The sequence below is a fragment of the Dinoponera quadriceps genome, unplaced genomic scaffold (genome assembly GCF_001313825.1).
Source record: "Dinoponera quadriceps isolate SergipeBrazil2010 unplaced genomic scaffold, ASM131382v1 scaffold1565, whole genome shotgun sequence".
Lineage (NCBI taxonomy): Eukaryota > Metazoa > Arthropoda > Insecta > Hymenoptera > Formicidae > Dinoponera > Dinoponera quadriceps.
Window position 1 is genome coordinate 2,640,989 of NW_014556124.1, and position 13,277 is coordinate 2,654,265.

Genomic DNA, 13,277 nt, shown 5'->3' on the forward strand with positions numbered 1-13,277 from the left:
GGGGCGTTGAGAGGAAGAAACGCGGGCGAGGCTCTTCCGCGTGGGCGCTCGGTCGTTCTCTCGTGCCGGCTTTGTGATGTCGCGCGCATTGTATTAACGCGCGCGCGGCTTCGAGTATAATAACCGAACAAATGAGAGGAAACGGCAATCGTGAGGAAGATTTACCAAATGATACCGGACGGAATCGCTGCTCTCCCAGAGTACCCTGCGGCACCGGGGGGTGGTGGCCCTAACAGCCGTACGTACGAACGAACGAACGAACGGACGCGCGCGAGACGCATGGCATTTACTGTCGATCGCGCGTGCGAGAGGGGGAGGAGGAGGAGGAGGAAGAGAAGAGGCCGCCTCCGGTTTTACCATCTTCTCTTTTTTCCCCTCGTCGTTCGCGACGCGTAGGCGAGACGACGGCGCACGAGACGCCGCCGAGAGAGAGAGAGAGAGAGAGAGAGAGAGAGAGAGAGAGAGAGAGAGAGAGAGANGAGAGAGAGAGAGAAAGAGAGAAAGAGAGAGAAGAGAGAGAAATAGAGAGAAACGCGAATGCGCGGGAGAAGTAAATGCCAGGTGTCCTCGCGCGGGTATCAAGAGCAAGAGGAACGCGTCATCCCGAGGAAGACGTATCGAGGAGATAGCGCAAGCGGACTCTTCCGTCTCTTTTTTCAGTTAGTTTTCTTTTCCCCCTTCTGTCTTCTGTGAATTCTCTGCTCCCTTCCTCCGACTGTCTCTGTGTCTACGTACCACCCTCATTGCCGTCTCCGCGAAAACCGCGAGGTTCGCGTGTCTCCCGGACGGCGGCCGAGGAGGAGATGAGAAATATTCTCTATTGCGCCGGCTTCCCGATAAACGTCGTCGCTCGAGTTGACGAGTTCCCCGACGGTACCGTCGAGACACGTGGTGTGAACGCCACGACGTCACTACTATTGCTACTACTAATCTTATTCTTTTTTTTTTCTGAAATAAATCGTTAGGTAAAAAGACAGACAGATGGAAGACTGTTCTTTCTTTTTTTTCTTTTATCTTTTTGTATCTTTCGCGTATCTTTCCGGCTTGTAGGCTGCACGCGTTGTAAGATATTAGCGTTTGGAAAGTTCGACGAGGAGAACTCTCGATCGCGGGACAGAGAACCGCGCGTTTATTTACGCGTCTAATAAATGTATGTACTTAACGAGTGGTATCCATATAAAATGTGTATATAGCATGTCTATGTATGCGCGTACACGTGTACATTAAACAACGACGCTCAGTGAGAACATCGGCAACATCGACAATGTGATTAGCGCGTAAGACTGTTAAACTCTTGTCGTGGTGTAGATATTGTTCCACAGTATGTAAAATGCCTACTGTTTAGGCGGGGAGAAGTGAAAGAGAGAAAGTGAAAATAGGAGAAGAAAGAGAAAGAGAGAAAGAAAATAGTGTGCAACAGAGAAAGGGAGAGAAAGAGACAGGCTGATGTAGAGATTAAAGACTGCGTATAATGGGGAAAAAGAAATTAGAGAGAGAAGGTCGCGTATCAAAGAGATAGAAGTGAAAATGAGTAGACAGAAGCAGACAGATAGGTCGGAAGAGTGGTACAGAGAGACAGAGAAAGAAAAATGAGAAAGAGAGAGAGAGAGAGAAAGAGAAAAAGAGAGACAGAGTATGGGCAGATACCGCAGATAACCGTCCGATCGATCGATCAGTCAATCGACCTGAGGCTTTGCTTAAATCTACTACAATGAGTGTATTCACGTATTCACGAACATCTATTTGCCAGGATGTCGCCGGATTGGTATACAAGGTGGCCGTCTTCGTCGTCCTCGACGGAGGGCGGTCGTGGGCTCTATTCGGGCCGGCGGTATCAGTAATCGACGCGTGCCAAGAGAAGGACCCAATCGCAGGCCGCGGACCACACCACCGATGGTTCGGTACCCCCGTATCGCGTCGGTCGATTCGTTATCGTCGAGCGGAGGCGTGGAGGTCGCACCCGGGTGTAGTAGTGGTTGCGTGTGTACCCGGGAAGTCGAGCGCCGTGTTGTTGTAGCGGGTAGTCGATGACAGGCCGGTCGGTCCACATCAGCGTCAGCGCGAGGGCAGCCATGAGGTCGTCGTCGTTCATCAGAAGGCGGCCACCAACCGTCCCGGTAACACCCCACCGTGTCATCCACATCCAGTGTCACCACACCACCGCCGCCACCACCACCGTCGCGAGTCGGCCGACGAGACCCGTGTAACACGCGGCAGAGGACGTGTGTAAGCACGGGACGAGTGTGTCGGTGGGGGGTAGGAGGGTAGGAGGTAACGCATCATGGGCATCATCATCATCATCATCGTGATCGTCGTCGTAGTCGGTCATCGCCACCGCCATCATCATCATTATCATCATCGTCACCATCGTGATTGTGATTATGATTGTGATCATCGTCATCATCATCACATCATCGAGTGAGAAGAGACAGAGAGAGAGAGAGTGTGGCCAAACCGATCCGAGCGCCCGCCAGTCGACCATAGTGAGGGCGAGAGAGACCAATCCGTCGTGTGTGCCATATCCATTTCCATTCCATTCCATTCCATTACAACGGAGATGGTAACCCAACAATCAGAGAGAAAGGGGAGAGGGCAAAATGGTTTGCCAAGTCAGAAAGTCGAGGTAACGAATTTACCATTTTTTTTTGTTTCGGCACAAAGCGCGTGACTATGTACCTTTCTTTTCTTTATGTCTTATCTCTCTTTATTTATTTTTCTTTCACGACACTCGTTTTCCTATTCTTTTTTTTTTTGTTAATTACTTATTCGTTTGAGTTTCGTTTGCTTTTATTTTATATTTTATCTTTAATTTCGCTCGCCTACTCGCGTTTTAACCCCGTATGTATATATATATATACCCGTGCTTAGAGACCCGGTTATGCGCGTGCCTCGAAGGAGAATCTCGTCTCGGACACGTGCACGGCTCTATTGTCGGGCTTAGAGCACTTCGTACGACATGAAACGACCATGAATGCGCATTTTAAATGTAACGTAGACAGATAGAGAAAAGCAGAGAGAGAATCATGTGCGTTATGTACATGTACAAACCGCGGCAAGGTACATGGAAAATGATATTTTAATGATCATATATATATGTATATATATATATATATATATAGACATATTTTCGTATACACATGCATTTTTTTACTCCATTAGATCGGCGATTACTCGGCGAACGGGACAACGAATTGTTCTCCGTTTAATATCGCGACGACAGTTAGAAGAAAATAGAAAAAAAAAATAGAGAAGAACATAAAAAGAAAAACCGACGGACAGCTTCTTCGAAGTGCTCGTTAGACGCGTTATCTGTTTCGTTCTTTTACGTTCTATCTTTTCTTTCTCGTGAACACGTTCGGAGGGGTAGCTCTTGTTAAATTGTTAATTGCTCGATAGATCGTCAAGTACTTACGTGTGCGCGCAAACGGCTGCTCCACGACAACCAGGAGCGGAAAGCACGATCGTCGTGGGACAGGACCGTTGCGACTGTTACGGAAAGGCGACACTGATCGGCACGATTTTTCGATCCTACCTTATCGAAAAGCACGACGCGCGAACACCGATCGATCTATCTGTTACGGATCGCCGATCGCTACTGAGTCATTGCTATACACGGTGGAATAAAACGGAAAGTATTCGAAGAAGAGAAGCAGGGCCGCCGCGTACTCTCTCGTAATTTTCGCGCGTGCCTCATCGTCGGAACGACGCGGTCGTCAACCGTTGCGACTATTACGACGTGACTGCAATTCTGATCCTGCTGAGGTGTCGTTGGATTTTTTCCGTGTATTGCCAGCCGTCGACGCAACCAGCGTGCTTTGATTTAATCGTAGACCTTTGATAAAGGGACACTTTTTTTAATACGCATCTGGTAATTGTAAATCGAGCTTCAGTATTGATAATAAATAGCGCCTATATCACGAATGCATTTTGCTTGTGGAACACAACTCTCAGAGCCGAGAGGAACTGAATTTGGGATCGAAAAGTTCATCTTCTGAAACTTACTTGGTAAAAAATTTTTTGTCAAAAACGTTGCATTAAAACTTTGTGTTACTTTAGCACAGGAAATGTGTTAAAAAGTACACAAATATGACGTTAAATTAACATCAAATATATAACATTAAACACATAATGTTTAATTAATATTCACCTTATCAATATATTTTAATTTGTGTTAATTTAACATTACATTTGTGTACTTTTTAACAAACTTCCACGTTAAAGTAACACAAAATTTGTTACGGTGTATGAAAAACAACGATCGCTTTGTAAAAATGTCGAGAAAATTTTGTCTATCTTGCAGATACAGGATTTAAAAAAATTAGGCCCGTGGCACACAGAAGAGAACGTAAAAAAGGGGGGGGGGGCAGTAAATAAATTGACCAGTCACGGTCGATTATTTTTCAACCGTAAGGAGAATAATTACTGCGATTATTTCTTACTGCTCCAGTTTTACTGTTTATGTTTCTGTGTATGCCACGGTCCTTATTCTTCCGAGCAGTATTGAATGCAGCCGGGGCGATTAAATTAAGATTTGTCATCCTGAAATTCGTCAAATATAACAAGTCAACTATCGAGGATCATTTCGACAGCTTCGACCGTCGAATCGTCGCGTGTATTTCAGCATTCTATATTTATCAGATCGCGCGCGTGTCAACGCGCGACGACAATAATTTTCACAGGAGAAGACAAAAGCGACATAACGAGATTACGAAATCGAAATCGTGGATGATCGATAAGGCAGGCTCGAGGGCAGGTTCCAGGTCTCCGGGTACTTTCTCACGGCAAACACGTCGACGCGCACATGCAGCGTTTAGCTCGTCAGTCACGACTGCGAGAATGCAGCGGCAACTACTATCGACTGGTTAATTATCCCCGCGTTCGAAAAAGGTGAACGACGACGACGACGACGTGGCCGGCGATGAGCACTGCCGGCCTGCACCACATCGCCGCCGCCGGTCCACTTTCCAGGATCCTGAGTGATAGTATCCACGCGAATTTTCAGCCGGGCGTTTGAACTTCGCGTCGGCTCTCACGGACACATCCCGCTGACCGCAAGCCGCGCGCTTACTTCTAAAACCAGCTTGCGAGCGATTCGGCTAGCTGGTTAATTAGACCGACTTTCCGGCGACTTCAAGTCACCGACGTCGCGAGAGCGTGCGGGTGAAGAGGAAGGTGCTGAAACGGAAGGAGCTCGCACAGGAACTGCGCGCACACACACGCACGCGCGAGAGGAGGGCGAGAGAGGACGACAACAACGGACTCGGCAACGGACACGCTCTGTTTAAAACGGCGCCGCTTTCGCGAGCGCGCGACCAAGCCGGGTGCCGCGGCTCGACAACTTACAATCGCGCCGTGGACCGCGTCCACCACGTCGCTAATCACACCTGCGCCCGTCGACGTTACCACGGTGTCCCCCTTCGACGCGTCGTCCTTGTGGTTGCTGTGCTGCTGATGATGATTGCTCTTCCTATACTTGCTGGCGATTATGTCCGTCGTGGTGGGACGCGCGTTCGCTTGTCCGCCCGACGCCAACTGGCTGTACGTGTCCTCCATGGCGGCGTACTTGAGGATCAGACTCTGAATCTCCTTTCGCTTGGCCGCCCTGTCCGAGATGCTCGGGTCCTCCTCGTCCTCCACGAGGACGTCGTGCGCGCACGGGACCATGTCGTTCAGCACCATGTCCGGGTAAACTTGCACGCCGCCCTCGACGAGCGGCGTCTTGTCCCGGTCGACTACGACCTGCGACGACTTGCCACTGCCGGCGAGCGTCAGCGGATCGATCTTGCCCGGTCGGGAAAGTCTGAGGGAGGTCGAGTGAGCCTCCAGCTGTTCGCTCTTGCCGTTCCGGTGCGGTCGCACCTTCCGGCTGCGCGTTTCCACATGGCCGGACTTGTGCCTGCCGTAGCGGCGATAACCCTCCGAGTTCAGCAGAGTATGACGATCGGTGCGGCTGTAGGCGGGCGTCTTCTCGCGCCTCGGCTCCCGGCTCATCGCCGAGCTCACGTAGGGGTAGGCCTTTTCGCTCAGCAGCACGCTGGTGGGACTCTTGATGACGCTGCGCGTCACCGACGGCTCCAGAGTCTTGTCGTCGCGCACGAACGGGCTGTCGTCGCGACGGTAGTAATTGTGACCACGCTGCTCGTGCTTCCTGCTGGAATAGTCGCCCCGGGCGGCGCGCTCGGACCCGTCGGCGTGCCTCTTGCCGGCGTACTTGTCCAGGATCGTGCTGTACTTGTCCTCCAGGCGGCTTCGCGTGCTACCGAGCCGGCCGATGTTGGGCGATCGTCTGCCGCCTCCCATGACGCCGTGATCGTTCAGGGTGGACGTGCCCCGCACCCTCGTGGTCAGTTTCTGGAGCAGACTCGTGCAGGAGTCGCTCAACATCTGCGTGACGCTCGTCGTGGTGGAGGAGCGCGCGTAACGACTGCGGGGTCGCGAGGTCGAGCCCTGCCGGGAGGTCGACATGGTGTCGCGCGGCGCGAAGATGAACATCTCGAGCGTCGGCGGGTCTCGTAATCTCGCGAAGAAGCAGCTCGCGGGGGAGCGATCTCTCTCAGGAGGAGAGGAGTAATCGGGCCTCGAGTGCTCAAGGTCGCCCTAACGGATCTCGCGGGGCGATCTCAGAGCGACATGTTCGAGCCTCGGCGGGCACGTCGCGTGAGAGGAGAGGTCGCGGACGAAGAGCAATCCACTGGGACACCGAGGCTGACGGCAGGGTCTTCTACGCAGGTACATCACTTCGGCGGAGAGGCGCGAACACGCCGGCCGCGCGCGCACGAGAGGGACGCCGTCGAGGAAGGCACTAAACTATGACCACGACGACGGTCACGACGATGACGACGGCGACGGCCGGGCGACGTCGGCCGTTCACGAAGACGACGAAGACGACTACGACGAGGAGGAGAGGCGGCGAGACTCGGTGCGCCCCGCCAAATATTCTCTCGTCGCACTAAAAATACCAGGGAGCGGTGGTGAGCCCGCTCACGACGCGAACGATTCGTCCTCCTCTCTCGAAACTGACTCTTCGAGAACGATCAGAAACGGAGCGACGAAGAGGAAAAGAGAGAGAGAGAGAGAGAAGCTGATAGTGTAACCTACGCGCGAGATCGCGGCGAAAGAGAGGGACGGATAGAAATAGAGAAAGAGAAGCCGAGTACAGGTGGGAAGAAGAAGAAGAGAGACGGAAGGTGAACAGAAGAAAGAGAGGGAGGAGCAGATGATGAAGGAGGGATCACCACCGGGTGTGTATTACGTAAATTGTTTCGCGCTTCATCGGGACGGGGTGCCGAAGTTCGGGCCGCGCTCCGAGCTCTCGGCGTACTACGTCGCGCGTGCTTCCTGGTGCGTAGCCGAAGAACAGCCGTTCGAGACAGGCGCGAAAAGGGCGCTTCTCCACGCGCGCGCAACGGGAAAACCGCGAGCTTGCGTTTTCGCAGGCGGCGCGTCGCGCCTGCACCTTGACACACATAGAAATTGCGAAACGGCCGCGACGCCAATTCGATGTGGAGTAGGTCTGCCGCGCCTGACCGAATATTGGCCAGTCCGAGCCGATATTGGCGCTGCTCAACGGAGGAGACGTTGCAATTCGCGGGAACGAACGGAGGAGACTCTTTTTCTCCAACGGGGCTCCACGAGGATCTCTTCCGTTTCTCGTTTGGAAAATGAGAGAGAAGAGGCGAAGTGAAGCTGCTCGCTCTGGTACACCAGAGAATACAGACGGAGCACGCATCTGTTGAGAGAGAACTGACGAAAACGTGCGTCCTCGATCAGTTTCTACAGCAGGTTCCGGTTTGGGGGCCATCAAAGCTGATCGATCTCATGGCGATCCGAAATGAAACGGTGGCATGCGGAAAGCAGGACTCGTCATAACTAGGAAATAAACAGATATACGGAATATGGGACGCGCGAGCGGATCTTAGAGAGGGGGGGAGCAGATCTTAGCTAAGATCGAAGGCGCCAGATCAACGAGAAATGGTTCGTGGCACTCTGGTGCTATTAATAAAGCTCGGGTTGTCTTCAAGGTCGCCGAAACGTCGAAGCGTAAATCGTACTATCGTAGATTTACCCCGCCGAGGCAGATCTGTGTATCGGTATAAATAAGCGACAGAATAGCGACGCAGTTTGTCCGAGAGAGCATCTCGCCCACGAGAGAGAGAGAGAGAGAGAGAGAGAGAGAGAGAGAGAGAGAGAGAGAGAGAGAGAGTGTGTGTGTGTGTGTCACATCAACGCTTTCCTGAAACATCCCCGAAATATTTCCCTGGCGGAGCGGTCGATCGATTTGGCTCGGGATCGGGACTATTTAAGAGTCCGGATGTATGTATGTGTGTGTGTGCGCTCTCTCTCTCTCTCTCTCTCTCTTCTCGCCGCAATAACGAGGGGCGAATTAATGTGTCGTCCGATTGAACGACCGGCCGATGACGCGACGCCTGGAACGATACGAGAGAAACCACTTCGTGGCCGTTGGGAAATTCCGGCGCCGCGCGGACGATCCCGGGAGCGAGCGCGTTAATTGAGAATGCAGATCGACGGTGTTACACAATTAGAGCTGTGACACACGGCAAAACGTGAGCGGTAAAACGTAAGCGGTAAAACATAAGCAGCAGGAAAATTGGCCAATCAAGTAGATCATTCAAGTAGATTATTTTTCTAACACTCGAAGAATAATCAACTATGCGCGGCATTTATAATCGGATCTTATATTTAAGACCGTCTTGAGTTTATCTTCAGATGCTTCGTAGCCAATGAAATGAGCCTCCGTACAGCATCTGTAGAAGATGAACTCGAGACGGTTTTAAATACAAGAACTGACTATGAATACCGGTCTATGATTAACTGACAATTCGCTTACGTTTTACCGCTTACGTTCTTTTTTCTCTGTGCGCCATGACCTTTAGCCGACGCGAGTGAATCGGTGGCCGCGACGAAGTCTCGGGGATGGCGTCAGCCCGCCGCGAATGCTCCAGTGAATCACGCCGCGTCGTCGAATTACGGAATTCCCTCTTACCGAATCACCCGCGTTATTATGACAACGGAAGCGCCGGTGATATTGTGCAAGCTCCGCGCAGAAAGCTCGCTCGGCCGCTCGCGCGTTCTTCCGCTCCCTACTTCGGGAAGACATTGACCAAGGTTAGGCTACGCTATTGGGTTAAAAGCAGCGGGGTAAGGAAGAAGAAGAGGAGAAGAGGGGGGCGGGAGGACGCCGCTGGAGCGTTCGCTTCTCGTTCTCCAAGTTGCGTCTCCCCCGTCGTCGTCATCTTCTTCTTCTTCGGGAACGGGCCACGCCAAATATAAACCGGTGGCGGCTTGAAACGCGTGCGCCACGATCGTCACGCGTAGAGGAGAGCAACTCGCCGTCAGCGCGCCGCGTTTAAATGTTAAAGTCCTGGCTAGTTGACCAGCTCGGCGGAGGCTCGCGTCGTGTCACCGCTGCTGTTACATGGCGGAGGGCCAACAGCAATGGGAGGCTTACACATTCTTCGTGTTAACCCTTTCACCGGGGAAAACATAGTTTCGGTCTTTCGCGTTTATTTTAAGTTTGAAAAAGCCGGGGTAGAAAACGCGGAGCAATCGAGAATCGCTCTCAAAAACGTCTGCCGCGTGCCTTCGACACCGAGGAGGGACACTAGCAAGATGCCGATGACAGAGAAAACTGAGTATCGAAGTACTATTTTAACGTCTGAGATCCGTGGAAAAGGAACCTCTCGAATTTCTCGCGAATCGATTCAAGGCTGTCCAAGTGCCACCACCTTCGCGAGGGCGATTCAACGTGAACGATTGTTGCGGGCATTCTCCGTGGATCGAAACTCGTGGTCGCACTGACGCGCACGTACTTGCGAAGACGACGAAACCGGCCGTATCTCGAGGAAAACATCGTCGAAAGTTGTTCGGGAGAGGATTGAAGTGAGCGCAGACCCGAGCGACTAGTTTTTACACACCTGTCCGCGTCGCTAATCTCCCCGTCTGGTTAACGTAATCATTTCTCCGGCGGCAAAAATGCCGAGATTTCACGAGGCAGACCGCGGCCGTCGAGTCGTACAGTCACCGACTCACGGGAGAGCGAGAGAGAAAGAGAGAGAATCAGGGCAGGTAGGTCTGCGAGAGAGGAAACCGACGAGAGTGCGATCGCGCAAAAACACCGAGCATAAACACGCGGGCACACTCGAGCGGAACAGAGCGGGAATCGAGCGTCGTGGCGTCGCCTTGTTACGCGAAGGTCTCGATGCACTCGTGCTACCTCGGAGGACGACGTATCGTTAGTCTCGGGCGTGACGTCGAGTTTCACGTCGAGCTCCTCCCCGCTGGTGGTGGCCTCGGCGTTGCGGTGCAGCCAGGCGTCCCAATCGTGACGCGGCCACCAGGGCACGTTTCCCGGCACCAGCATGCTCAGTTCTTGGCTCGCCATCGTCCGGAAGGTCGTCGACGACGACGACGAGGACGGCGACGTGGCCGACGCGACTGGAGCGGCCGCTCCGCCGTCGTCCAGAGCCGTCCAGCTTCCGGGATCCAGCTTGACGCGGTCTGCACGAAACGCGCTCCTTCAGCCGCGGGCACCACCTCGCTTCGCGCCGGCTCTCTCACGGGCGACACATCTTGCCAACTGCAACCCGCGCGTATTTCTAAATCCAGGTTGCGAACGATTCTGGGTCGCCGGCCGGTGTGTCGCCGGGCCGTTCTTCTTCTTCCTACCGGCCACGATGCCCCGGTGTACGCGCGTCCGCTTCCGGCGAACCGTCCTGTTTGCGACCGGCGCGACGTTCCTCGACGACGACGGCAGCGACGACGAAGAGCAAGAAGAGGAGAAGGAGGAGGAGGACGAGGATGCCGACGACGACGTTGCGTTGGCCATCTGGCGCAAACTCGCACTAAAACCGCGGCGAAACCGCGTGACGAGTCCCCCACGAAAATAGTCGCCGGTCGAAAATAGCCGGCGTCGGGTAAGAAAGAAGAATCATCGGCATTCGCTCCGGGTATACGCGGCGTGTGTGCTCTTCGCTGCGCCCCACGAGATTCTCCAGAGACTGCGCTCTCTTGCGCTTGGTGGAGCGCGTCGACGCGCTAACTCTTCTCTCTCTCTCTCTCTCTCTCTCTGTGCTTCGCCCTTTCACGCTTCCATCCGTGTATCGATCATCGTCAACGGGGATCCCCGCCACGCGTTAAAGCTCGATAAGTAGCATAAGAACTAGCTCGGAAGTTCGACTTTAAGGAGCCGGACTTCATCGTCGTCGAGAGCTGACTTAGAAAGACAGGAGAAACCGAAACCCCGAAGCCGGTTCCGTTTTATCGCTCGGCTCTACCGATTCCTCCTGCACTGCGTGTTCAGCATCTCCCCGCGTCGATCGTTAAGCAGCTCGAATTCGATAACTAGTATAAGTACACAATAACGAGAAGCTACGAAAATTCACCCTTCTGTTAGCACCGCGAATTCCCAATAAACGTAATCGTTCGAGTTTGCCGTGAGAGTTCCAGGGGGTTGCCGAGTAAAAGCGAGTTCCACATGTACGATCAATTGATTTCTCTGAATTGTCTAAAATCCATGAATCAATGAGAAAGCAAAAACTGAAGCTACTACAGAGACGAATTGGCGACGAATGTTCACGTCTCTCGAAAATACGGATTTAAGACATTCCATGCTCCTTGCTTCTCGCTTATCAGCACACCTAATCTATACTTTTTCTTCCAACGGGTCGATTAATGTGTCATGGGAAAGCATTCGTGTAAAATAGGCGCTATTTCATGTGCACGATATATCTGAAACTTTTCTTCTGCAGTAAAATTCTCTTCGTGTACGAAGCGGGTTATCTATCAGGACATCGTGGAAATATACGAGAGAGTACTGAGTGCGGCCAGCCGCTATTATTAGTGTACGTCTGGATCAGAGGTCGATGGTAGGTACATGATCGGATCGACTGTTCGTAGGTCGTCGGTCGTGTGTCGCGTGTCACGCGTGTGACGCCGTACAACGAATGGCGGGCACAGGAGCGCGTATAAATTACTGACGCTATACTATACGTGTACCATATCATCCCTTGGACTCACCTGACTCCTGGACGGCGATCGATGACGGTGTCGCTCCTGGCTGGGCGACGATGTCGCGTGATGACGATGCATGCGTGTACGCCGGGAGGATGTGGGATGTCCCAAGTAGACGCGATCTCGGTCGCGATCGCGATGTCCATGCTGCCGACCACTGCTGGGCGATCGACGATGACTACGTTTGTATCGTCGTTCCTGGCTGGTGCCACGTTCGTGCTGACGCGACCTCAGCACTCGCTCCCCGCTGAAACACCACGTGTGGAATTAGCGTGACGAAAAATTTACTTCTCAATGCATCGGTATCGCGAAAGATATCGGATAATTAAAAGGAATGTATTTTACGGAGCCTTAAGAATCTCAGGCTCTTCCGCCGAAGAAAATAGAATTTCGATTAGCTTCGTCGCGTTTGCATTTTATCACTCCGATATTTACTGAGGCCTTACTTAGTTTCAACGATTAAAGAATCATTATGGAAGAAAACATCGTTTAAAAAATATATATATAGGGTGTCCCGTGCAGTATAGTACTAATGAGTGAAGAGTGATTAATCGCGAAGGGATCTATCAGAAATATCAAGTGAAATTTCGTTCGCACGAGGCTTTGTTTTTCAGGGAACACGACTGTTATACTTTTTCAGCATGTTGACTGATCGACGGAGAAACACTGACAGATTGTATCAATAATAAGATAATGTGAAGGATGGAAAATAAGTAATGGAACAACGGTGATAATGTTTGCAAATATAAACGAACAGGAAAAGAAATCCATGCTGAATTTCGCGCAAACGCGAATCTGCGTTCCAAGGACGCACGTGTTTCAACAGATTTTGAAGCGTACAGCTTATCTCTCACGTTATCGATTTACTTCTCATGGAAAGCATTAAAAAGATTTCCACCTATCGTCGTATTTTACAAGTCACTTTCTACATTTACTTATTGTTTAACACCTCGTGATGTCATCAAATTTATACTCTCTAATCTCCATTGAATCGTTACATACTTATTACAAAAATGTATAGGGTGTCCCGTCATAGAAGAATACCTAAATATCTCCTTTGTTTCTAACGATATGAGAAATGTGTTCAAAGCACAATTTGAATGACTTCGAAGGAGAAACATTTGAAAGAAAGAAAATTTTCCACGGTCATGTTTTTTTCGATTAATTATAAGGTTCCCACGATATTTAGGTATTCTCCTATGCTGGATCACCCTGTGTATGTATATATATATATATATATATATATA

General features: G+C 51.5%; 1 protein-coding gene across 10 annotated transcripts in view; it reads right to left on the minus strand.

Moving 5' to 3' along the window:
- LOC106746683 (serine/threonine-protein kinase Doa) overlaps positions 1-13,277 on the minus strand; it is a 37,213-nt gene that overhangs the window by 4,497 nt on the left and 19,439 nt on the right. For 6 of the 10 annotated variants that reach the window (XM_014623488.1, XM_014623489.1, XM_014623495.1 and 3 more), the window contains 2 exons: positions 12,037-12,277; positions 1,738-1,816 (listed from right to left, as the gene is read on the minus strand). In XM_014623488.1, the coding sequence (XP_014478974.1) occupies positions 1,738-1,816; positions 12,037-12,277 (320 nt within the window). Of the gene's footprint in view, positions 1-1,737; positions 1,817-5,343; positions 7,098-9,004; positions 9,134-10,234; positions 10,755-12,036; positions 12,278-13,277 lie in introns of those variants that run through there. The other 4 variants (XM_014623493.1, XM_014623494.1, XM_014623486.1 and 1 more) reach the window with 4 other exon arrangements.